Consider the following 23,448-nt stretch of genomic DNA (forward strand, 5'->3'; position numbering starts at 1 on the left):
CGAAGTCGTCACCGTAAATGGCCTCCAATACCATGAGCTCGTTCTCTTGCAACTCCTCATACTCGATTTTCGGGGTGCCGGCGGCTTCTGGGCTCGTGACCTTGAGGCCAGGGAAGCTCGAGTCATCTTTGGCGGGCTTGGGCAGATTGATGATGGGCTTGTTCCACGCCCCAGATGATTTCCACGCCATTATGAGACGATGAAGGGAGCGAAAGGGGTCTCACAGCATAAGCTGTGAGTCCTTACTGTGGGAAGCTCATTTTCGTAAGTGTACTGGTGACTGATAATAGGTAAAAAGTGGTGTTGAATGAGCAAAGCGTCACCCACATGTCGAGACTTCCACTGGCCTTGAGATCAGCACCCTGCACAAGGGACCCTTAGGCTGCAAAGCGCTACCAGCCCAGCTGATAATAGCGGGGTCGTTGCAGGGCAGCGGCCTTCCCTGTGTGACGTGGTTCTGCCCGGCGGCCCGCAATTCGACACGCAGGCCTGCCAATCAAAAGGACTACAGCCTCTAGACGCTGGAGGCCTTTCGCGACTCCTCCTCTAGCCGTTTGGGGTAACCAAGTAAACAATACACCAGGCCTCGATGAGACCGAACCCCAGATTCTCCCCATTACAAACACCCCACGACCCCGACGACATTTGCGACAACCCATCTTGAAAAGCGCGTCAGAGGCGAGCATGTCGCTGTAGACGTACACGGACAGGCAGCCGACGGCCAGCACGTACGTGCGGATGTGGAACTTGCGGCTGTCCGTGTTGAGGAGCAGCGGCGGGTGGATGTACGGCTGGGCGACAAAGTGGCGCAGGTGCGATGTCGTGATGTAGTCACCGCTGCCGTCGCGGGCGCCGCCGCCGGCTTCTTCCCCCTCTCCGTCTCCGTCTTCGTCTTGGTCTTCGCCGGCATCGCTGTCGGGCCTGTCGGCCTCCCATCCGTCAAAGATGGCCTGCAGCTCGTCCTGCGTGCTGAAGAGCCGAATGCCCTGGCCGCGGTCGCTCATGCCGGGCTTCAGGATCCACCAGTCCCGCTGCGCCGGGTCGTCCTTTTCCTCGTTCCGCTCGAGGCTCTCGCGCAGGTCAAAGGCCTCGACGAGGGCGTCGTCGAGAAACTCGGCGTAGTCGAGCTCAAAGTGCTCGCTGCGCTTGACGCCCGTGGCCAGCGACGAGGACGGGTGCTTGGCGGACCACGTCTCCACCGTCGCGGACAGGTAGTGCTTCCGGATGAGAGCTTGCGGATCATGTAGCTGTTGATGAGCACGGTGGACGAGTGGTCGGCGGCGTACTCAAAGTCAAGCGTCTCGTAGGGTGCAATCTGCACGAGTTTGGCTGTCGGCGAGGGGACAACGTTCGCCAGCGACAGGACTTCATCGGCTGACGAGGATGGCGAGTGGGGTAGCAGCTCCCAGGATCCCTCGGGCAGGAGTGAGTTCATGGCGTCCAGAATCAGGGGCTGGACGTATTCGTCGCCGTAATCGACAACGGCGTAGCACGTGGCCGTCTCTGCCTGTTCCGGCTTCTGGGCCTCGGCGGGCCTCAGGGGTAGTTGCTGGCTGCTCGTCTTGGCCTCCTCCTCCCGGGACGGCGAACTAGTAAACACAAGCGTAAGACTTTGCTCTATTATATGGGTTCTGCCGGTTTCTGCGTAGAATACAGGCAAGCAAGCGTTGCTTGGTGGGGTGGGGGATTTTGTCCTCGCTCGGCCACAGTCATGTCCGTCTGTTGCTCGTCGACCCCGAACCCGGCGCTAGAGCTGACCCTCCGTATATCTCGCATCTCCAGGTGCCCGCTCCCTGCTCAAGAGAAAGAAAAAGGGGGGTCCAAAAAGCAAGGCGTATGTACTCACAGAACCAGCTCTTTCTCATGCAGATGCTCCGCGGCGTGCCAGAAGTTTGCCTTCAAGGCCGTGACGCTGTGACTGTCAGTGGAAGATCCTGAAGACGAAGAGAAGAGGGGGTAAAAAAAAAAAAAAAAAAAAAGAAACATAACCGGGAAAGTGCAGACGAGAGTTTTCTCACCTTGTGTATCCCTTCTCGACAGCCCAGCCATCGTTGCCAGGCGGCGCATCCTCGACGCTCTTGTAGACGCCGGCAAAGGACGGCGCCCACTTGAAGTGCCTCTGTCTGTGCTTGTGCAGCAGCTCGTCCGCTTTCCTCTCGCCGCCCTGGACCTCGCCGCCCTGCCCCTCGCGTATCCTCTCCTCCTCGACAACCTCGTCGGCGGCGTCGCCGTCGAGCTCCTGGAAGCAGCCGGCGTCGTGCCAGTAGTTCTGCAGCACGCCGGTCCACAGCGTCTTGTGGGTCTCGACGCCCTCGACGAGCGGCACGTTGACGCTGTAGAGGTCGACGCTGGCGTCGGCGGGCAGTCGGCGTACAGCTTCTCAATGACGCGGACGCCGTGGCGCGCGGCGCCGCCAATGATGACGGGGTCGTGGTTCCGCGAGAAGAAGGCATAGCTCAGGGCGATGGCCTTCTTGCCGCAGATGGCGCCCTCCATGGCGCCGCCGAGGGTGCCGCTCGACAGGGCAAAGACGGCCGTCGTGTTGCGGCCGTAGTTGGGCCCGCTGACGACGAGGTCGACGGGGCCGCGCTCGGCGAAGAAGTGGTGCAGGCCGATCTGGACGCACGAGGCCGGCGTGCCGTCGACGAGGACCCATTCCTTGTCGGCGTCAAAGGTGCCGGGCGTCGCGGGGTCCGACGTCGTGGGCCGCGTGTGGATGGTGCCCTCGGCGTCATCGCCGTACAGGTTCGGAGACGGCGTGTAGTAGACGGGCTTGACGGACTGGCCGATGATGTGGGCCTTGCCGATCCAGGAGCGCTGCGTGTGAGGGAGGCAGACCGAGACGGTGTGGCCCGCCTTCTTGAGCTCGGCAACGAGGGAGGCGACGTAGGGGGACGAATGTGGCGAGGGGGGACCGTCGTCGTTGGTCACGAGGATATGCATGGTGTCTTGTCCTGTGTCTACCGATGCAGAAACTTAAAATTTGAAATGCCCAAGACAGCCAGCGAGAATGAGATGAGATGAGATGAGGAGTGATGGAGGTGACGTGAGGGTAAGACCGAGAGAGGAGGGGTCGTGAAGAAGATGGTGGCGGTTGAGCGTTGTGGGTCGAGCGAAGTGGGATGCAATAGTGGGGTTCGTTGATGCTCATCGACGCCCAATCCACGCCATTACGCTATTGCCTCGGAACGGACCGGCCTACATGTACATTCTCTTGGTCTCTTTCTCTTCCTTGGTTCTCTTCCTTGGGAAAAGATGTGTTGCGTGGTCGCCGTTGGCTGTTGGTCATCAAATGGTCCGGTTTTGTGACAGCTGTTTGTTCCATGACACAACACGCAAAACATCACGTAACGGATGGCTAAACAAATTGGTACAAGCAAGTCGTATTGAGGGGGAATCATTCTGTCATGCCTTGCCCTGACCTGACACCGCGAGCCTGCTGCCAACCTACCTACCTGAGGAAGAAAAAAAAAAGTTGCTACCTACGGGGTTTTGTTCCCCTCCGTCGAAACCCATTCCCATATCTGACATGACTGGCAACAGGGCGTAATTACACTTCGCTCCTTTTCTCCCTTGATGCTATGCCTCGAGCGGGCCACAGCGGATATCCGTTACCAGTCATCATGTGAAAACAGAAAGAAGAAAACGAAAAAAAAAACCAAAAGGCCGAAAGAGGGCCCCGCAAACCAAATGCGTCATGTAGAGAAGTGTACACAAAAAACCTCGGACACCGGCGCTGTCTGCTCTTCCAGCCAACGGAAAGAAAGAGAAGTGACATTGACAGCCAGTCATGTCCAGTCAGGTGAAACATCATCGTGATTCGCCATGTGTCGAGGAAACAGAAGATTACCGAAGCGAAGTAGAACAAGGCCAGAGAACCACAGAGAACAAATCAGAGCCCTAGATACAGCTAGGACCTGGTGCGTTTGGGTGTGGCTGCGTTGAGCTCGTCGCTGGCAGGCCTCTTTGTCGTACGCTCTGTGCTGTCAGGTCGGCTCTTGACACGACGCCAATCTTCGAAGAGCGTGCGGCCCGTCTTTGCTCTGGAGGGTGTCGCATCTTCGCCCTTGGAGAGGAAGCGAGTGGTGCGGCGTGTCCCAGGAGGCGTGGCAGCGGGGCCGAATCGGGGTGCCGCAGGAGTGGCGGGGCAGGACTCTTCGGCAGCTGGCGTCTCGGGCGTCTCCTCGACCTTGTCCTCCTCATCCATGTGATGATCCTCAATGTCGGTGAGCGCTTCCTCATCCTCGGGGGTAACGAGAATCTCGGGGGGCTCAGCGCGCTGGAACAGGCGGCGGGGCTTGATGGATGACCGAGTGAGGGGGCGGCCGAGATGAGCCTCCAGTGCCGCCTCCTCGTCAAGGCCGTCGTCGTTATCGGCGAACTTGCGGAACACCTTCTTGCCACGGCTAATTTCACAGTCAGCTGCCAAGCTCACAGGGAAGGAACGAACGAAGGAGTACTCACAAGACATAGACCATTCCGTCCTCACGCTGAAGAGCCTCATCCACGTGCTGAGCGCCTTCTCCAGGCACGGTCACCTTGCGCTTGCTCCGGCGAAGGCGCGGTTCGGGCTGCACCTCCGCGTGGGAGCCGTAGAAGGGGTTCTCGACGCTGTTGTCGACCTCAGGCACGCGGTCGTGCGAGTCGGTGAAGATCTGGATATCGTCTTGCACAGCCTCGGCGGTGAAGCTCTCCAGAGACATGCCCGTGTACTTCTTAGGTGTACGCTTCTTGCGGGGTGTTGTCAGAGCGTCCTCGTCAACAAACAGATTGCGGGCCACAGCCTCGATACTCGCGGCCTGCGTCTCGGTCGGCGCCTTCCTAGGGGTCTTCACAGGCGTGGGCAGCATGCCGGAGCGGCGGTGAAAGGCTGCCGTTCGCGATTCGTCCTGCTCCTCCTTGTCTTGGCCGAGGGTCTGAGCAACGCTCCTTGACGATGACGCGCGGTGCACGGCATCGAGAGCAGGAAGGCGCCTCTTCTGAGGCGAGAAGGCGGGCGACATGATGGCTGTCGCGGCGACGGCGGATTTCCTGGTCGTGCGAGGTGTGCGGTGAGATGAGGAGGGAGAGGGCGTTCGGTGGGTTGCGCGCTGCGAAGAGATGCGAGCTGACTTGCGCGGCGAGTAGGGCTCCCAGTGGTCGCTGTAGCCGTGCTTGGGTGTGGGAGGAGTGCGGATGCCTGATGGCTGGGGTGAAGGTGTCGAGGTTGCAAAGGTCGCCATGGCTGCGGCGTTGACTAGCCTTGGAAGGCAGTCGCGGATGAATGGGCTATTGTTGTTCCTTTGTGGGCGCCGATGTTGAGCCTTCCTTCCTCGTCAGGTGCGCTGTGTGTGCAATGTCCAAGTGGGAGTGCGTTCGATGTCGGTTTTGGTCTCCGGTCACAGTTGTGGATGACCTCCGAGTTTTCCAAGGGATGGCCGTCGGCGGGGATCCACGAGCCGCTTCGAGTGGAATCGGTGAGCGCGTATGGGACGCTGATGGACGCAGAACGAACAACAGATGACTATCGATATGGAGAATCCGAGGTATCGAACACGATGAGCGCAAAGCAGTGGAAATTGAAACTTGTCGGTGTTGTCGAGCGATGTTGAGGTGACAATGATGCTGGTCTGGGTTGTTGCTGGGTGGTTACGAGGTGGGTTGTGGGAATGGAATGCAGGATTGGACGAGCGGAACAACATGGCGCCAGGGGACGTGAGCGGGACTTTGACATTGATGGGTGCAGACACACAGACGTGGACAGATGCGGTGGCTGGTGGATACTCCCAGCCTCCCTCATTAACTCATTAACCAGCCCCATTTCTCATTAAAACCTAAGCGGGTCCGCCCTGCCACCGCGTCGACGCGTGTCATTTTCGCGTTTGGGCTGTAGTGGCCCGTGCACACACCTCCACCAGTGTGCGACCCCTCACTAGCCATCCCACCTTCAAACCCCTGACAGTCAGTAATCGGTACGGTGTCGCAACAAAACAAACAGAACGTCACTGCCTTCCCTGAGACAAGGTATCTCGGAACTTTGGTCATCGTCCTCGACAATCCTGCCATTTTCCGGCTGGCTGTCCACACCTGAGTGAGCGATATTACCCTGCGTTCGAGGACACCATGTCAGATCCGCTTGACGATTCGACAACCGACATCTGGGCGTCTCCGGACCAGAACGAGCCCGCCGACCGACCCAGGACCCCCAGGACGCCCAAGACACCCAAAACGCCAGTGCTCAGGACACCTGCCAACCAAGACACCGACGAATACGACCGAGACGCTGTCTTGCGCAAAGAATTGGAGGGCGTGCGCACCATCAATGCCTCGATCGAAGGCATCATAAGCACGCTCGAGAAGGCCAAGAGCAACATGGGTGTATGTGGCCCCGACTGTCACGTCAGAAAGATGATGGAGCTGACGTTCTTCTCTTCACCCCTCTCCAGACCGTTTCCAACACCGTCGGCAACGCATCAACGCTCCTCAACACCTGGACTCGTATCCTATCCCAGACCGAGCACAACCAGCGCCTCATCCTCAACCCCGAGTGGCGCGGCGCAACACAGGACATGCAGGAGATGGAAGCTGAGGCGCTTCAGAGGCAGCAGGCGGCCGAACGCAAGGCGGCCGAAGACGAGCGCAGGAGAGAAGCCGCCCGTCGCAAGCGCGAGGAGGAAGAGGCCGAACGCACGAGGCCGACGATCGGCAGGACACCCAGCGTGCGCGGTCGCGGTACAGCACGGGTCAGGTCTCGCGGCACGCGTGGCACCATGCACACCCGCGGCCCCAGTATCTCGGGAACCACAGGAAGCAGGATCGGCAGGGGCGCCTCAAGCACAAGTACGCGGGCCGGATCCCGCGGACGGGGCACCACGTAGCGCGCTGTGAGAGTAGAGGAAGGCAAGGGGGCTGCTGGGCTTTGCGCATTGTGTGTGATTTTGTACGGGATACCCCAAAAGAATCTGTTTCTTCCTGCAGTCCTATTTTTTCTTGAAGAAGTCGCTCATCTTCTTCATGCCCACTGTGTTGACTTTTTGGAGGTTTTTGACCCCCCGGCTCTGGTTGGCCTTCCTCTTCTTTTCGTCTTCCAGCTTCCTCCTCTTTTCAGCACGCGCTTCTTCTTCCTCCTCATCCATGTGTCGCTTTGCGGGGAGTAGTTTGACGTCGACATGGATGCAGCGGCCTCGATGCGTAGTCGTGTGAGCTCTTCGAGGTAGGCATTCAGGGGCGCAAAATTCACCCCTGAAACCTCGGGGTCCAGCAGATGCGTCTGAAGACGATTTGTGATGGCTGGAGTGGCGTAGCTGGCGCAGATGAAATCCAGCGCAACCCTGAGCTTCTGTAACGCGACCACATCCTCAGGGGCTTTCGCCGTGCTCAACACAGCGTCCTCGGTCGCTTCTTCGTTGACGGAAGTGGCCGTAGTGGAGGCCTCCGACACAAAGGATGCCGAGGTCTCGAGAGTCGTCGCAGAGGCTTGAGAATCGGCAGACTCGGTGCGCGGTGTGGAAGGGCCCGGCGTCGAGACGTCATCGGATGCTGGCTTCGTCTCGACCTTGGCGGCATTGCTCTTTTGCAGTGAGAGTGGGGCCTCGAGCGGCTTCTTGACAAACCTCTCCTCCATGCTCGGAGGAAGCACTGCGCCCATAGCCTTTGCCTTGCTGATCATGGTATCCGCAAACTTCTTGTCGCTCACGCGGAACATCGTCTCGTCTCCGGCATCTACGGAGTCGCAAATAACGGCCATCCTGGCCTCAAAGTGTGATCTTGTCTTCGGACACCTGAGAACTTCAGACAGGTGCGAGGACGAATCGGAGATGGCGTCGAAATGGTCATCGCTGGTCAGAAACAAGCGCTTCGCATCGTCCTTTGTTGTCGCAGGGCCGAAAAGAGCTGGGAGCATGAGAAACAAGGGATCAAAGGCTGTCGCGATGAAAAGGTCGGCGCCATTGGTGATTTGGGCTTGCCACTGAGAGCTGCTAGCGTCTGGGGTTCCGTTTTCGAGATCACCAGGTTTTGTCTCGATGAGCCAGCTTCGCGGTGTGGTTTTCGGAGCCGCAATCTTTGTGAACTCATAGATTCCCGTCTCCGGACAGACGAGATATCGACTAGGTTTTGCGTGTCGTGGATGCAGTAGGGAGACGATTCGCGCTGCCTTGGTAGCCTTTGTCGGAAGTATGAACACCTTGGGCGGGTTTGCCGCTTCTTCAGGTAGAGAATACAGGGTTTTTGGCGCTGAGGCCTCGCTGGTGTCGGGCTTTGCGCTTGGAGCCGCCTTTGTTGCTCTCGTTCTCGCCATTGTTGCAATCTGTTTATGAGGTTGTGCTCTTGCGAGTCTGTTGAGCGTCGGAGGGAAGTTGAAGAGTATTGAGCAGGATTAATATAGCATCGCAAGTCAAGAAAAGAAGGGAACGATTGGAGAGCTGGAGACAACGTCAAGAAAGGTATGCACAACAACGGGCCGCTGGGTTGAGCTTGGACAAAGTGTTGCAGGTATACGCTGTGCTTCACTCGGCGCGTTACTGGCCATGAGACGCGTTGATGGATGCCAAGTGGGACGCGTCCCCAAGGCCGAGGACGCGCAGGACATAGACCCCATTACAGCCCGCTACTTTAGTGCACAGGCGCCCGTAGACACTGTAACACAACGTGATGGACGGCCACGACTCCAAAGCGGCGAGGGAACCCCGACGTGCTTCATCTCCCTTCCCTGAGCCCAGACCAACACGCATCCTTATCGTAACCCGTGACAAGCAATCGGGGCTTTTCTGACGTGTGATAACGATTTCGATTTTGGCATTGCTTCAATTTATCTATTCCTTCAAGAAGCTTGGTACATCATCAGGTTATCCAGCCTCTCCACTTCACTTCGTTGCATTACTCCCCCTTCCATCCCAGCGCGAGGTCCATCCAGCTCGAAACCGTTTGGCGCAGGTTCGTCGGCGGAGACCTGCCGCTGTTGGCTCTGCCATCCTGGTCGACGACATTTGGGACTGAGATGCCTGTCGTACTATAGCCTGGCAAACTTTGTTATTAGAGGAGACGAAGAACGCGGACAGGGCCTTCCTCTTAGCAACAGCAGTATTGGCAGCAGCAACAGAAAGAATACCAGTCCCCGATCGATAACGTTGCGCTCAGCGTAATGCCGCCCCGTTCGTCGCATCAGTCTGCAGTGAGATTTCGCCGAATGGCACAACTGACATGGCTGCAGCTCCCCCCGTCGACGAGCCTCAATGGCCTCCGCGATCCCCGCACGAAGCCCTCCTCAGCACTCCCGGCGGCCGCGAACGATACAGGCGCATGAACAACCGTACATCACCTTCCCCGTCTCCCTTGAAGAAGTCAAGGGCTGTCGGCTTGGGTGCGTCAAGATCTGACGGCGCGCCAGCTGGCGGTGACGACGCCACGGGTGACGAGGAAGACGATGAGGAAACATTGGAACTCAAACTCCAGGAAATCCAAGCGAGGTTGAGGTTGAAGAAGCTCCAGAGCGCAAAGGCCAAGAAGACAGAGGCGGGACCAGCATCACGGCTCGAGGACTCGCCCTCAATACCTAAAAGAACCGACGCGGAACACCGATCCGCATCCCAACGCCCCATCGAAGTCCCCGCATCACCTGTGCGCAAGGCACGGCCAGACCCGCCGCAGACGTCACCCCGTGTGTTGCTGGGAATCGAGGGCACGACGAGAGCAATATCTCTGAAGAGAGCGCCGAGCGTCCGGAGGAATCCAGACTACGGAAACAACCAGCCGCCCCATCAGCCCCAGCAACAGTCTTTCGGGGGGTATCTCAAGAGGTCGCAAACACCAAGCTCCAACGGCGCCTCGGCGCAGCGTGCCCCTGAGGCCATTCGACCCATGAGCTTCAATGAGCGTCTGTCAGCCGCGCGAACGGAGGAATCTGGCCGAAACGACAAGCTGGCGCGGATCCGGCAGGTACGGACCACAGCGTTCGGGATCGGCCAGAAGGAGATTGAGGACCTGAAGAGCAAGGCCGTGGATCTGCCACCTCCACCACCAGAGGAGGCGCCCCAGTTCAGCCGCGAAGAGATCATGGGCGATGCAGCCCCGGGTGCATCTAAGCGCAAGGAGGAAAGGAAAGCTCCCGAAGACGTGCCTGAGACCGAAGCCACCTCCTTCGAGCCCTACTCCAGCTATCACCTCAAGAGACGCATCGTCCCGCATAGCATGCTGACGCGTCACCTCTCGGGCAAGAAGATCATGACGATCAAGGAGCTCTGTCAGCAGGTCAAGGCGCCGGACTATGAGCTCCCCGACATCGAGCAGGACATTGTCCTCTTCGCCATAGTCGCCAAACGTTCCGAACCCCGCGCGCACCAGCCCCGCCCCGACAGAAACGGCGTGCAGCAAGCCGACCGCGGCAAGTACATGGTTATCACCGTCGTGGACCTGGAGCTCGAGCTCGAGCTGTTCCTCTTCAACTCGGGCTTCACCCGCTTCTGGAAGATCGGCGAGGGCACCGTCATGGCCATCCTCAACCCAACCATCATGCCGCCGCCGCAGGGCCGCGCCGGCGCCGGTCGCTTCAGCGTAGTCATCAACTCGGACGAAGACACCATCATCGAGGTCGGCATCGCGCGCGATCTGGGCTCGTGCAAGTCGATCAAGAAGGACGGCAATCCCTGCGGCAGCTGGGTCAACATCAAGCGCACGCAGTTCTGCGAGTTTCACACCAACGAGGCCATCAGCCGGGCGCGCCACAACCGCATGGAGGTCAACAAGGCCGAGTTTGGCGCCAACGACCGCAGCGGCTCCCGCCTGCGCTCGCACGATGTGGGATGGAAAGACGGGCGCGACAAGTCGGACAAGGGCACCAAGGCGGGCTCGTATGACCGGTCGACGCACAGCCACTGGTTCGCCAGCAAGAGCATGACGCCCGCGGAGCTCATTGATGGCGCCAATCGGTTCGCCGACAAGCAGGAGCGCAAGGAGGGGCTGAAGCGGCGGCTCGTCGCACAGGAGAAGGAGAGGGACATTGTCGACCGGCTGACCAAGATCGGCAGCGGCGCGGGGAGAGACTACATGGTGCAGACAGGCCGGCAGCGTGACGAGGCAAGGGCCAGGGCTATCCCGGCGTCCGGGTCGTCGGCGTCGCTCACGTCCACGGCCAGCGACGCACCCGTCAAGCTAGATGTCAAGTCGCTGGGTCTACTAGCGCTCAAGGGTCGCGATGCGGTCCACCTCGGGCCCGTGAAGCGGAAGCGGCCGGACAGCTCGCAATCTATATCTACAGCAGGAGTTTCCACGGCGACAGTCAGCTCCGCGCGAGGAGCGGCGTTCGGCTGGGGCGGGAACCTCAAGGATAAGCTGGGCCGTATGAAGGAGGGGGAGAAATTCCAGCCTGAGAGTGACCGGCAACCGGTGCGGAAGAAGACGCGGTTTGTGACAGAAAAGGGCATTCGCGAGGCGGGACGTGAGAGTCTCGGAGATGCGCTGCCGGTGGATGCCGGGAGGAGAATGGTCACGCTCGACGATGATGACGATGACGAGTTGGTCATACTCCAGTAGTCCGTCATAGAGCTGTTTACGAATGAGCACGACGTTATGAACCTTACAGCCTGCTGGACTCGCGCTACGTGTGTGTGATCGATGCTGGCCAGTTTTTGCTCCAAAATGCAACTCTTGCTCACCAGAGAGGATCGCTAAAAATAAGTTGACCATAGTTTGTCGCATCGATCGTTTCGCAGTGAATCAACAAAATTCCGCTGCCTGCGACAGGAATGTAATATTCGCTTCCCATTTACTGGGTCTTCTCCAAGTCCTCATCGCGCAGCGGAGACGTTCGCCTCCGAGATGCCAGAACTTGATTTACTGTCTTGGTTTCGTTCCGCTCCTAAGCCTCGGAGAACGGCGCTCATAAAGTCAATTCAGGGACTAGAACCCATGAATGGCTGGAGGGGATATCGATCCGGAACTCACACTGGCTAGTTGTCTTACTTTGTCTGTGTGTATATCAGAGTGGGAGAGTGGGAGAGAGTGCTTGCTCAGGCGATGAGCTTGGTAAGACAACACGCGCTGCCCTAGAGCCTCTGACTACGATCATGAGATTGAAAGCTTTGCTCGGACAACAGCCCAGGACAGTATTCCGGCTTGTGCAACACAATGTCAAGTCACAGGCCTGCCGCCATTGCCATGTTGGTGCCAGTCTGGCGAACACCTGGGGGCCGCCCTGAGCGCGAGGCGTCGGCAATTTGGTACACAACGCAGCAAAGGTTGATGTAGGGTTTGGGTAACAGATTGGGGTGCAGGGGATACATTGCTGGAACGACATAAGAAATTGTTGGGTAAACCCATTCGCTGTGCTTGTTCCGCAGCTGGCCAAACCGCGAATCAACAGTGGGCAATTGAGGCGCCGACCGTGGCCGAGCCACTTGACCCAAGCCGCCAGGGAAGAAAAACTCACGATATGCGGCCGTCGGCAGGCTCAACGCTAGTGTCAGTATGAGCCGGCGGGCCGCACAGGCGGGACAGCCATGCCCGCGCCATGTGAGTCGGCCGATGAGCCTCACGATGGTTCACCCTGTCTGGCACATGTCGAGGGCAGGGTGAATTTGGGGTAAAGTGACGTACATCGTCAAGGTCAAGGGTCAGGGTCAGGGCACAACGCCAAGCCTGACCACGAAGGACCTCACGATAGGTGGTCCTCGCAGTCGCAGGCGTGCATGCATGTGTATGGTCTGAGGGATGTGACCCCTGAACCCTTTCGTTTTCTCCATACAGTTGTTGGCATGCACAAGACAAGAACCCCGCCCCCGCGTCGGGCTGGCTGTGGACAAAGTGGCTGAGGTTCGGGTCGGTCAAGCGAACAGGCTGGGTGATTTTGTGGTCGATTTTGCTGGAGGTGGGGGTGCTGCATCTCCCAGTGGTGAGCGCCCATGTACATAATCAAGGCAATCGTGTGTGAGGGTGTGCTGGATGCGGTGCAACGGGCGCAGACGGCACTGATGCACGATGGGGGTGGGGGGAAGGCCCGTGAACCTCGCTCTGTGGCTGAGGGATGAGCGGCCGTGGATGAGGAGTTGGTGTTGAGATTGGCGAAGACCAACAGGCCAGTGGCTCTCTTCGATGTGGCCAGGATTGGATATGGCATCCGGCTGATTGGGACGACTCGTAGCCAAACCAGCCCTTGTTTGCCCTGGATGTCTGGAGGGCCCCATCCCCGCGCAATCCCCGCGTTTCCACCACTCTCCAACAGTGGTGAACCTCACGTGCGTGAATGTGGGTGCGGGCTGTGGGCGGTAGAATGATCTCTGCGTGTCTGCATCTCCGTGTGCGGTGTTGTGTGTGCTCGTCTCGCCCTCGGGAAGAATGTCGGCGAACGAGGCTGCAGTACCATCTTGGGCCTCTCTTGGCCATGTTCCGCCGGTCTTGCCATCCCCGAGGACGAGGCATGGGCCAGGGCGAGAGATATCGGAGTGAGCCGGGTGGTTCCTGCCTGTGTTGTCCTGCGCCATTTCCTTGACCCTCGCTCCTTCCCGCATCCGTGTTCCTCAACTCCGTTGTCGCAGTGCAAGCGACAGGCGGCAGGCGGCAGACGGCAGAGCGGTGGACAGCGAGCGGGCGAGCAGACAGGGCAAGAACCAGCACGGAGCAAGGATGGCGTCATGAGGGTATTGGCGCTACGAATTGATGACAGTCGGCAACAACGAACAACCTACCTATCTTAGATGCAGCATGCTGCACTCACAGAAGCATGCACACACGACACGCCAGCCATGTAGCCTGCCCGCGATGCGCTTGCGGAAGGAGCTCTCGTGGATGATACTATTGCATTGTACAATGGGGCGCCGCAAAGCCAAGGCAAAGGACGAGAGCGAATGCAAGACAGGGCAGCTGCGAGCATGGGCAGATATCCCAGCCTCTGACTCGACAGGGGTGGCCATTACGTTACAACTTCTTGAGGTGCCGCCAACCCAGGCGAAATGCGGCAGGGCCGTCCTTTCCTCTCACGTAATGGCAGCCCTCGGGCGCGGCTTGTTGCAGTGGCCATTATGTATTTCTGTCTCGTACGCTCCCCGCCACAGGCCTCGAAACAAGGTCTCCAGATGCGACAAGATAAGCTTGCGTCGCTAGGCGCGTTCTTTATCTTTTGGCTCGTATGGCTCGTTTGGGAAACCCAACTCTGAGGCGCCGTGAGGCCTGCGAAACCACGGCCGATTATTAGCAATGCCTCCGACGAATCCACCGTCACGGCCCCCCCTAGCCCCCCCCCCTCGGCGCCTGTCGACCGCCTGCCCCTCTCCCTCTCCTCCCTCCCCCCCAAAAGGAAAGCAGAGTGAGCGTCAAAGAGGCTGACTTTCGGCAGCCAGCGACAGGAGAGCCGGCGTGCACTGCGCTAGAGGCACTTCTGTACCTCCACATGTCAGGGACTAGCCCAGCAAGCTCCCTGCACCAGCACCACCCCGCTCCGGTAATGCTTCTGGATGACTGGCTCGCTGGCTCTGTGGTTCCCTGGCTCGCTGGCTCACTCGGGCGAAAGCTAGTCGTGCAGCAGACGTCACGGACGAACGTTTAGAAGGCGCATCCCCAATATGGGACTTCTACCGCATCCTGGAGCACCAGCCGGGCGATCGGCCCCTCCATCACTGCGATAAGCCCGTAGGCCGTGTCAGGTCCCGGACGCCTTTTGCTCTTGTTCTTCCATTAATTGATTCATCACTAGGGGGAAAGGGGGGGTGGGAGGGGCGCCAGACGAAGCCTACTCTCGTCGGTGCGACTGACGCCTGACTCTCTTGGCCCTTCTGGCTGGCCATTTTGTCCCTCAACGTCGTGTCGCCGTAGACCCGGCACCGTGACTGGAACTGGGACCCTCGAGAAGTCTGGGTGACGGGAGCGGGGGGGGGGAGGGCAAGCTCAGAGATGTCATCCAAGACGACGCTTGTTCTCATTTCGATAATTTGTCCGGTGTGGTCCAGTCTGATTCATCCATTCCCCATTCCCCAGTACCTTACCGACCCTGCCTGGCTTGCCTGGGTACTTGCCTTCTTCCCGTCTGGCGCGCCTCTTCTTTTGGTACTTGCCTTCGCCTGCCTGCCTGTCTTGCCTACCTGCTTGAAGTACCTAACCCAGCCAAGGTAGCAGCACCCTTCACTTACCTTTCCGTACCTTCTGCTTGGTCAACACAACCAACACAACTGGACCTAAACCCGTACGCTCAAGCCCAAGCCCAGGTGGTACCTCGCCCCGGAAAGCTTCCTTCCCAGACCCCTTACGTTCTTCGTCGAACGCCCCCTTCTGAACCGAACCTTCCTTCCTCTCTACCTCGCCCTTTCCCTCAACGCATTCCCTCTCTCTCTCTCTCTCTCTCTCTCTCTCTCTCTCCGCCTTCTTCTCTTCCTCTTCCCATCTCATCTACGATCAGCCTACGCCAGACCGCTTTTAAACCGCAGTCGCAAAGTAAGGCATCAATCATCCAAACCAGCCGAACCTGTGATTCTCGCCATGACCTCCGCTTGGTGTTGAGCAGACCGTGGGGATCGCAAAGCCACTGCATATTTCTTTGAATCGCGGTCCAATGACATACAAAACCCTGGCTTATCTCATCCTGGCTTCTGTCGTCACTTGAGATTCGTGCTCCGAACCCAAAGACGATAGCCTCTCTCTCCCCACAGCAGTGCGACACCACGCAGCGGCTTAGTGAGGCGGCCCTGGTCTTTAAATCCATTCGGCCTCTTGACAAACGCGACAGAGCTGACGAGCTGGAGAGAGTCGGCATCTGCCAAACGCCCGCAACCCAGTACCAACGTCGAGGCACGCCCACTCTAGCTGCGGCCGGGTTATCTGCCTACCATATATCCCGTCAAGTCACATCAGTCACGTTTTGGGAAACCCACAGTCTCCGGACTTCGCTCCCGCCGAGCAACGCCGACTCTGCCATCCCATTCGACTCTTCCTCATCCTTATCTCCCCCTTCTCTCATCTCACAGGAGCCCTTGCGCCGCCGCCCGGAACCCTGAACGTGGGTATCCCACACACCCCCCCTCTGTATACTCCAAGTACCTGCCGTCTCTCCACCACTCAGAGCCTTATCTCCACGGCCCCGGCCCTTGGCCCTCTTATCTGCAAACCCGTTTCGTGGTTTGTGTTACGGGATCGAAGCCCCCTTCTTCCCAATTTCGCCATCATCGACCACCACGCCTCGCAGCAATCCAGCCTATCCGAGCTGTCAGAACTGCCAGATACCCTCGCAGTCAGGCACATTACATCACTTGGAGCCGTGAGTGACACGCTTGGCGTTGACGCCCTTGCTGCCGCGAGCCCACTTCGCCTCCGGATACCTCCTCAGAAGCCTATCATCATCCTGGCATTTCCGCCATCACCTCCTTTGGAAACGCGGCAGCCCGCGATACTACGCCCACCACCCCCGACCCCGGACCTCTTGGACGGGGCCCAACCCAGCCCGGCTATCGCTATCGCAGCCGTTGCCCTACGGATTGACTGTTCTGCTCGACATATCCCTTGATTACCTGCCCACTGCCCGGCATGTCTAAATCCAACCAACCTGCCGTCATCAGGACGGCTCCCATCGCCATCGCTCCTAAGCCCGTCCGCCAAAACTCCTATCGGCAAGACAGCTGCAGCACCTCCCAGTCCTACCGCAGCATGCCCGGTCTCGAGTCGGCCGAGGCCTCCTACACTGGTCGAGCCCCAAGCCCTTGTGACATTTGCCAGCGCTTCCGAATCAAGTGCACGCTGACGGACGACGACGAAGAGGGCTGCCTGCCCTGCCAGAACCGCGGTTCTGAATGTTCTTTTGTCTCGAGCCCCCCCGCAAGGAAACGGAAACTCAACGGTCATCTCGCCGACGACGGGAAGCGAAGGTCAGTCAGTCCTGTGCTCTCCCACGTGGTTCGCGCGGCGCCCGCTCACCCCCCTCCCATCCCCTTGGCCCTGTCAGCCTGCCTCGCATCGTTTCCGGCTTGGCTGGTTCCGCCACTTGCCTCCTACTTACATGAATGCACCTCCTTTCCACCCCCCTCTTCTCCTATCATCCTACCCTCATCGGCACTCATCTAGGTCACGCTCCCCTTGAAGATCTCTAACATGTGATTGGTCCAATAGCTCTCCAGGGAGGTCTGATATCAGGCGGAGACGTCAACCTCAACCCAGCCTCTCTAGCACTGCCGGCAGCAGCTCTTTCATCGAAGACATGGCCAACGTCGGCGGCCCAACCCTTCTCAAGCGAACGCTGGGACTCCAGAACGACCGCTACAGCCAGTACATCGGACCAACCACCGACTTCGAGCCGTCCCTCATCAACCTTTCACCCTTTGATCCCCACGACGAAAGCCTCCTGTCACGAGGCACCCTGCGCAAGGTTAGTGACGACGAGACGTTCCTCATGCTCCCGGACATGAACACGCCAGGGTACGAGCATACTCTGGAGGACATCGAGGAGGTCGAGGCTGTCGTTCGCCCCCATGGGAAGAAGCTCGTCGACCTCTACTATCGCATCGTCCATCCAGGGTTTCCCATCATCCAAAAGACGGTTTTCTTGGAAAAGTACGAGCGAGGCTATCGTGAATTCTCACCACCTCTGCTGGCTGCTGTCTACATCCTGGCAATCAACTGGTGGGATCATGACGAAGAGCTTCGCCGGATCCCCAGGCCCGACGTCCGTGAGCTCGAGCGGCTGGTGCGCACAACACTGTCAGACGCCATGTATCGACCAAAGCTGTCCACCATACAAGCCGGGCTGCTTCTCTCCCAACGACCAGAAGGCGACCAGTGGGCGCCGACAGCGCAACTGGTGGCCATTGGTCAAGAGCTTGGCCTGCACTTGGATTGCACGGGATGGAAGATACCGCCCTGGGAGAAGGGTCTCAGGAAGCGACTTGCGTGGGCCTTGTACATGCAGGATAAATGGGGAGCGCTTGTGCATGGTCGGCCTTCCCATATCTTCGCATCAAACTGGGGCGTAAGGCCTCTGACAGAGCACGACTTTCCCGACGTGGAATGGGACGAGAATGACTCTGAGGATCAACTGGAGATTGAGAGGGGCCGCACACTCTTTTCACAGATGGTGCACCTCTCCCAGATTCTCTCCGAGATTCTTGACACGTTCTACACGCTGCAGGCGAAGCAGACAGTTACGAACAGCGGAGCCCAGGGAACGCACCTTGTGCTGTCTCTCGCCAAGCCAATCCAGCTGAAATTCAAGGAGGGGATGCGGGACTACCCACGGCTATCCGCATGGACAATTCTTTCACGCCCTCGCAGCTTCAACAGCGCCTATCCAGCATTGGGTATCTGCACTTGGATATTTCGCAACTGAAATCACGCTCCATCGACGTATCATCGGTTCGCTTGCTTCGCCGCATCGCCCTTGATCCGTACGTCATCACATTGCGAGTGCAGCCAAGGCCGCTTATTTCGGCCATGGACTTTGTCAACCGATTGACCCCTCGCACATTCGATCTTTTTGGTATTTCGCGTCAAAGACGAACTTTGCACTCATCGGCACGTTTGGCTCACTCCTTTGGGCTACGAGTCCGGGGAGGGAGGAGGCCGACTGGTATCGCCGACGTCTGGGGGAGTACCGCTGGACACTCTCGGTCAGCTCCAAGCCGGGTGAAGGCACGGGACTGACAGCATTCGCTATGAAGATGCTCGACATATCCACGGGACTTCTAAAGAAGCTCCCAGAAAAGCCGTCCATGAGCCGCAGCGGCAGCGTGGCCGACATTGCAGGGAGCGTGAGCAGCGGTCCGAGTGGCTTGTCAGCTCTGAGCAGCCTAGCCGGTGCTCCTTCGTTGGGAAGCTTCAGCGGGCTGCCGAGTCGTGACGCCAGCATGCTCACAGCCCCCAAAGCTTGGAAGATGTGGACGAGAGCAGTGATGAAGACATGTATGATGATTTTGCACCGACGGTTGGCATGACGAGAATGGCTGGTTAATGGTCCGGAAGTCACCGGGCAGAGGTTGAAATGAGCCCTCTTGACAGTGGATGTTCATTTGAGGACGTAAAGAGCTGTCTTTTCGTCAGGAGGACACATCATGAGCGACGATCGACATTGTAAAGGACCCTGCGTGCAGGACAAGTCTTGTTTCACGACGACACAAATACCCCTGGAATGAATGAGCTGGACGTGGTAGATGGGCTGAGGGTCAAAGGAGAAGATTCGGGCACTTGATGTGTCGCGGGTTCGTATACACCCTATGATGTAGAGAGCGATGTCGGAATGAATACATGAAGTTGTCGACGTCGAAGGCTCATTTTTGGACTTTGGTGAGCAGGTCGCGCCTGGCGGCATTCTTCTCGGGATAGACCGGCAGCCCAGCAGCTTCAGGCCGTGATGTGTCAATCATACGTGTCGAGCAATGGGATGCGAACACGAGTTGTTCGCATGGACTTGAAAGATGAAGCTGCCAGGAGATGACGGCGAGTGGCAAACCCTATATACCTGGGAAACATTCCCGTATTAAGGTGAGCGGGATTGCGACCATGACGCCGTGAGGCACGCCATCGTGGCGTGCGCGTGCCGTGCCGTCCACGTTCTGCGCCTCCGCCTGGGGGGGGGAACGTAATGGGAACGATGGGGCTCACATCACACATGTCCTGTTGGCGCTGAGCCTGGATGGCGCATGTGTTCTCGGTGTGATGTGTGCTATGGATGGCCGTTGTCGTCACGGCCGGGCCATGTGATGGTGAGGGCAGCGCCTGCGAGCGCGGTTGAGGCGGCGGGGCGGGGAGACGGCTGGGGATCAGGGTGAAGATTTTGTGTCTTTCTCCTTCGATATTCTTGGCAGTCGACACGATGAGTGCTGAGTTGACCTTGGCCGAAGAACTCCATCCGTGGGTGCAGAGTTGAGCAACACATTGTCGTCTTCCATCTTTGCAGGTTTGTGTTTGGCGGCATCATTCTTAAGATTTCCAAACTAGAATCTCTGAATTTCAGCTTGTGATTAGACGGCGTGTCGCTCCTAGCCTCAGGACATTTCACGACGCGGACTTGGTGGTCTGGTCATTTTGTGTTATGGGCCTTGCTGCTGTGGTACGTTGAGGCGAGGACTCAGGCACGGGTGAACAGCAGAAAAAAGGAATATGTTTCGATGATGATCAGTCATAGCTGCTACTCGTTGTAGAGATTGTAGCAAGTGCAGGCATCAAAATCTCAGGACACACGCATGATAGTATTGGATGAGAACTGACGCACATGCTTCTTGACGCACCCAGATATCTTCCCAGACGCGATCTCACAGAGCTAATAAGGAAGTTCTTAAAGTAAGGCATCCCCAGCAGAACTCCTGACGCAGACTACCTACGCTGAACTTTCTCAGTCCTCAAAAATTCCCCATGTGTAGCCTCCAACAGCGCCGCAGGCTCGAAACGTGAGCCATGCGCCTCGCACCAGAGGTTTCCAACGGCGCAACCATTTCGTCTGCTCCGACGGTGCAACGCCCGACACGCAACCCCCCGGAGACCGTCGGTCAGTCCTCCAACGGCCCAATCAAGGGCGCCAGCATCCTCGGCAAGAGCACGGCAGCATCGCCCTCAAAGACGAAATCCACATCGTCCCGCCTGTCACGCCCGACCTCGAGATCAACAACACAAACCCTGGCCCCCCGCGCGCGGCCGAGCTCCACGTACGCCGCCGCAGGAAACACGCGCGCGCTCGTGCCGACGACGAGAACGAGATCGACCGTCTCGGCCTCGATCCAGCCGTCGATCGAATCCAGCACTGCGTCGTCGAGCGCCTCGCCGAACCAGACGACGCCCGGGCGCAGCAGCGACGAGCACCGCGGACACGAGGGGAGCGCGTCGCGGCCGATGGACGGGAGGGGGTGCGCCGCGTCGAGCAGCGGCGGCGTCTGGCCGGGCGCGACGTCCGCCGACGCCGGCGCCAGAGCCGGCACGAGGGGATCGGCGAGGTTCTCTTCTTCTTGGTAGCCGCATCCCTGGTGCTGCGTCTCGCCGCTGCCGGCCCTGCTGTCGTGGCCATTGCCCGAACACCGCAGCCCGAAGAGGGTTGCCGTGCAGAGCGCGCAGCTGGGCGGCCGGGTGGCCGGCGCGCTGCGACAGGCCGTCGACGTTCTGCGTCAGGCACAGAAAGCCGGGGGCCGCGCGAGCGAGGGCGGCGAGGGCGCGGTGGGCCGGGTTTGGCCGGGCGGCGAGGGCCATGTGGCGGCGGTAGGCGTAGAAGAGCCAGACGAGGGCCGGGTCGGCGGCGAAGGCCTCGGGGGTGGCGAGGCGGGTGGCGTCGTGGCGGCGCCAGAGCCCGCCGGCGCCGCGAAAGGTGGGGAGACCGGAGGAGGCGGAGAGGCCCGCGCCGCAGAGGGCGAGGATGCGCGGCGTGTGGAGGCTGGTGAGGAGGGCGTGGAAGGCGGCGAGGTCGGACGACATGGTGCGTTGTGGCGTCTGCTGGTCTTGACGTTCTTGAAGCTTTGGCAATAGGTGAACGTTAGGGGGTCACATGTCCGATAGCGTGGATGTTAATGATGACACGCAGGGTCATTGCCTGGTTCGGGATATATTGGGGGCATCACGTCGGCATCGCGCCTGTGATTGGCCTCTGCGGAGGTTGCACCACTGCTGACGCTGTCTAGGCGCATGCTGACTTGCATGTTGAGATGATGCTCCTTTGCTTTCAACACCAGTTCAAGGACAATGAAGGCCGTGTCACCATGACGCTTCCATATGTCCATTTTCAAGGCCACCCTATCTTTACTACTCATTCACCAAGACGTAGCGGTACCGCGGTTTACCCTCCTCGACATCCACAATCGCTGCGTTCGCATCCGCCATGGGCCGCACCTGCACCCACGGCTTGACCCCGTTGCGCACGCTCAGCTCAAACATGTCCCGAATCTCCGCCGGCGATCCGATGGCCGAACCCGTTATCTTGACCCGCCCCGCAAGCAACGGGCCCGGATGGAACGAGAACTGCCCGTCATCCGGGTTGCCCACCTGGACGAACGTGCCGTCGCGCCGCAACAGGCCCAGATACTCCTGCAGGGGCATACGGCTCGAGCTGACAGTCGAGATGATTATGTCGATGCTTTTGGCGTTCTCCTTGGCCCAATCGGCATCCCCGTCTGTCGATATGTACGCGTCGGCGCCCATCTGCAGCACCTCGTCCCTCTTGTCCGCCTTCCGGCTGATGCCCACGACGCGGTCAGCACCGAGGGCCCGCGCAAAGAGCACGCCGAAATGGCCCAGGCCACCGACGCCAACGATGCCCACCGTCTTGCCCGGCCCTGCCCCGTGAAACCGCAACGGCGAGTAAACGGTGACGCCGCCGCAAAGCATGGGCGCAGCGTCCTCCGACGCGAGGCCGTCGGGAATCTTGATGACGAACGCTGAGGGACATCGGTGGTAGGTTGCGTGGCCGCCCATCGTCTTGCCTCCGTTGAAGTGGAAGCCGCCGTACGTATGCACGGCGCGAGGGCAGTAGTTGACGGAGCCTTCATCGCACTCACCACACGACCCCGCCGGGGCACCGCGGCCGAAGCAGCTGTCTGACTGCGCACCGACGCCGACGCGGTCCCCGAGCTGAATGCCGCCCGAGGCTTGGGAGCCAACACGGACGGCGACGCCGACGATTTCATGGCCGACACAGATTGGATACGGAGCAGGGCCCTGTCCTGGTGGTCAGCTGCTTTCTGCAGAGGACGAGTGGGCAGGCTAAGGCGAGCACAGAGATGGTGGAAAAGCTTACCCAGCCAGAGCGCAGCATGTGTAAGTCAGAACCGCAAATGCCGCTATGCGTGACTTTGATGTCAACATCTGTGTCTTCCCAAGCCTTGGGCTCAAATGTCCCCCAGACCATGTTGCCCTTGACCGAGGCCTCGTCATGGCCGATCCAGCCCTCGAACTTGTAATCATCTGCCATGGCGGTTGTCCTATTGTGCTTCCAGGTGTCTCTCACGTGTCTGTATGTGCGCGCCTCGTCCGTGTTGTCTGCTGCGGATCACAAGCTGTCGATTGTAGTGTGTCGGGGGGGGCAGACAAAGCGCTCCTGGCCAGGAGGCACATTCGGCCTTTTCAAGCGCTTCCAACATCGGCCGGCAAAGGTCTTCCTGAGCTCCCACGACCCCCAACCCATGACGTCTACACCCCATCGTCTACAAAACCTTGAAGCCCAGCGATTGCGCCGCTACGACTTTCTTTACTTTTTGTTTTGCCTTCCTTTCTTTGCAGCGTGGCATACCAACTCGGTCCGTTGACCCTGTTGAGGCAACACAAGGTCGCCGATCACGTCGTGCGGAAATCGACGATGCCGAAGCCCCTCCAGAATCGAATTGTGCAGTACGCCATGCCCATTGGCCGCCCTAGCTGTTCACCTGCACGGCACGACCCAAAACCCGGATCACTGTCTCAAGGCAAATGGCAGCTCCGAGCGCAAGACGCAGCACCTGCTCGCTAGAACCTCGGAAAGATTCACATAAGGGCCGCGTCTATCACGGGCGCAGAGACAGACGTCATCTCGACAGGCGGAAGGATGCCGGG

General features: G+C 59.0%; 10 protein-coding genes across 10 annotated transcripts in view; 3 read left to right on the plus strand and 7 right to left on the minus strand.

Annotated features, from left to right (window-relative positions):
- VDBG_08144 (TTL domain-containing protein) overlaps positions 1 to 190 on the minus strand; it is a gene marked incomplete at both ends in the record, with an annotated part of 773 nt that extends 583 nt beyond the window's left edge. Inside the window, one exon of the mRNA XM_003001839.1 lies at positions 32 to 190. Coding sequence (XP_003001885.1) covers positions 32 to 190 — 159 coding nt within the window. The remainder of the gene's footprint in view (positions 1 to 31) is intronic.
- A 426-nt stretch (positions 191 to 616) lies between these two features.
- Positions 617 to 1,371, minus strand: VDBG_08145 (TTL domain-containing protein; the record flags this gene model as incomplete). Its single annotated transcript, XM_003001840.1, has 3 exons — positions 617 to 659; positions 703 to 1,231; positions 1,287 to 1,371. 3 exons carry the CDS (start codon positions 1,369 to 1,371, stop codon positions 617 to 619), a joined length of 657 nt encoding a protein of 218 aa, XP_003001886.1.
- Positions 1,372 to 1,597: 226 nt separating this feature from the next.
- Positions 1,598 to 2,943, minus strand: VDBG_08146 (TTL domain-containing protein; the record flags this gene model as incomplete). The annotated part of the gene is made up of 2 exons (XM_003001841.1): positions 1,598 to 1,912; positions 2,019 to 2,943. 2 exons carry the CDS (start codon positions 2,941 to 2,943, stop codon positions 1,899 to 1,901), a joined length of 939 nt encoding a protein of 312 aa, XP_003001887.1.
- A 967-nt stretch (positions 2,944 to 3,910) lies between these two features.
- On the minus strand, positions 3,911 to 5,522 carry VDBG_08147 (conserved hypothetical protein; the record flags this gene model as incomplete). The annotated part of the gene is made up of 2 exons (XM_003001842.1): positions 3,911 to 4,406; positions 4,465 to 5,522. The coding sequence occupies 2 exons, from the start codon at positions 5,220 to 5,222 to the stop codon at positions 3,911 to 3,913; spliced, it is 1,254 nt and encodes a 417-aa protein (XP_003001888.1).
- A 580-nt stretch (positions 5,523 to 6,102) lies between these two features.
- VDBG_08148 (conserved hypothetical protein) lies at positions 6,103 to 6,952 on the plus strand (the record flags this gene model as incomplete). The annotated part of the gene is made up of 2 exons (XM_003001843.1): positions 6,103 to 6,357; positions 6,426 to 6,952. The coding sequence occupies 2 exons, from the start codon at positions 6,103 to 6,105 to the stop codon at positions 6,855 to 6,857; spliced, it is 687 nt and encodes a 228-aa protein (XP_003001889.1).
- A 39-nt stretch (positions 6,953 to 6,991) lies between these two features.
- Positions 6,992 to 8,278, minus strand: VDBG_08149 (conserved hypothetical protein; the record flags this gene model as incomplete). Its single annotated transcript, XM_003001844.1, has 1 exon — positions 6,992 to 8,278. One exon carries the CDS (start codon positions 8,276 to 8,278, stop codon positions 6,992 to 6,994), a length of 1,287 nt encoding a protein of 428 aa, XP_003001890.1.
- Positions 8,279 to 9,180: 902 nt separating this feature from the next.
- Positions 9,181 to 11,508, plus strand: VDBG_08150 (DNA replication licensing factor mcm10; the record flags this gene model as incomplete). The annotated part of the gene is made up of 1 exon (XM_003001845.1): positions 9,181 to 11,508. The coding sequence occupies one exon, from the start codon at positions 9,181 to 9,183 to the stop codon at positions 11,506 to 11,508; it is 2,328 nt and encodes a 775-aa protein (XP_003001891.1).
- Positions 11,509 to 16,482: 4,974 nt separating this feature from the next.
- Positions 16,483 to 18,878, plus strand: VDBG_08151 (transcriptional activator protein DAL81; the record flags this gene model as incomplete). Its single annotated transcript, XM_003001846.1, has 3 exons — positions 16,483 to 16,820; positions 17,062 to 18,245; positions 18,358 to 18,878. The coding sequence occupies 3 exons, from the start codon at positions 16,483 to 16,485 to the stop codon at positions 18,876 to 18,878; spliced, it is 2,043 nt and encodes a 680-aa protein (XP_003001892.1).
- A 1,551-nt stretch (positions 18,879 to 20,429) lies between these two features.
- On the minus strand, positions 20,430 to 21,342 carry VDBG_08152 (NAD-dependent deacetylase sirtuin-5; the record flags this gene model as incomplete). Its single annotated transcript, XM_003001847.1, has 2 exons — positions 20,430 to 20,903; positions 20,953 to 21,342. The coding sequence occupies 2 exons, from the start codon at positions 21,340 to 21,342 to the stop codon at positions 20,430 to 20,432; spliced, it is 864 nt and encodes a 287-aa protein (XP_003001893.1).
- A 324-nt stretch (positions 21,343 to 21,666) lies between these two features.
- Positions 21,667 to 22,831, minus strand: VDBG_08153 (cinnamyl alcohol dehydrogenase; the record flags this gene model as incomplete). Its single annotated transcript, XM_003001848.1, has 2 exons — positions 21,667 to 22,578; positions 22,658 to 22,831. The coding sequence occupies 2 exons, from the start codon at positions 22,829 to 22,831 to the stop codon at positions 21,667 to 21,669; spliced, it is 1,086 nt and encodes a 361-aa protein (XP_003001894.1).
- Positions 22,832 to 23,448: the final 617 nt, after the last annotated feature.

Source organism: Verticillium alfalfae, genomic scaffold, assembly GCF_000150825.1.
Source record: "Verticillium alfalfae VaMs.102 supercont1.11 genomic scaffold, whole genome shotgun sequence".
Classification (NCBI taxonomy): Eukaryota; Fungi; Ascomycota; class Sordariomycetes; order Glomerellales; family Plectosphaerellaceae; genus Verticillium; species Verticillium alfalfae.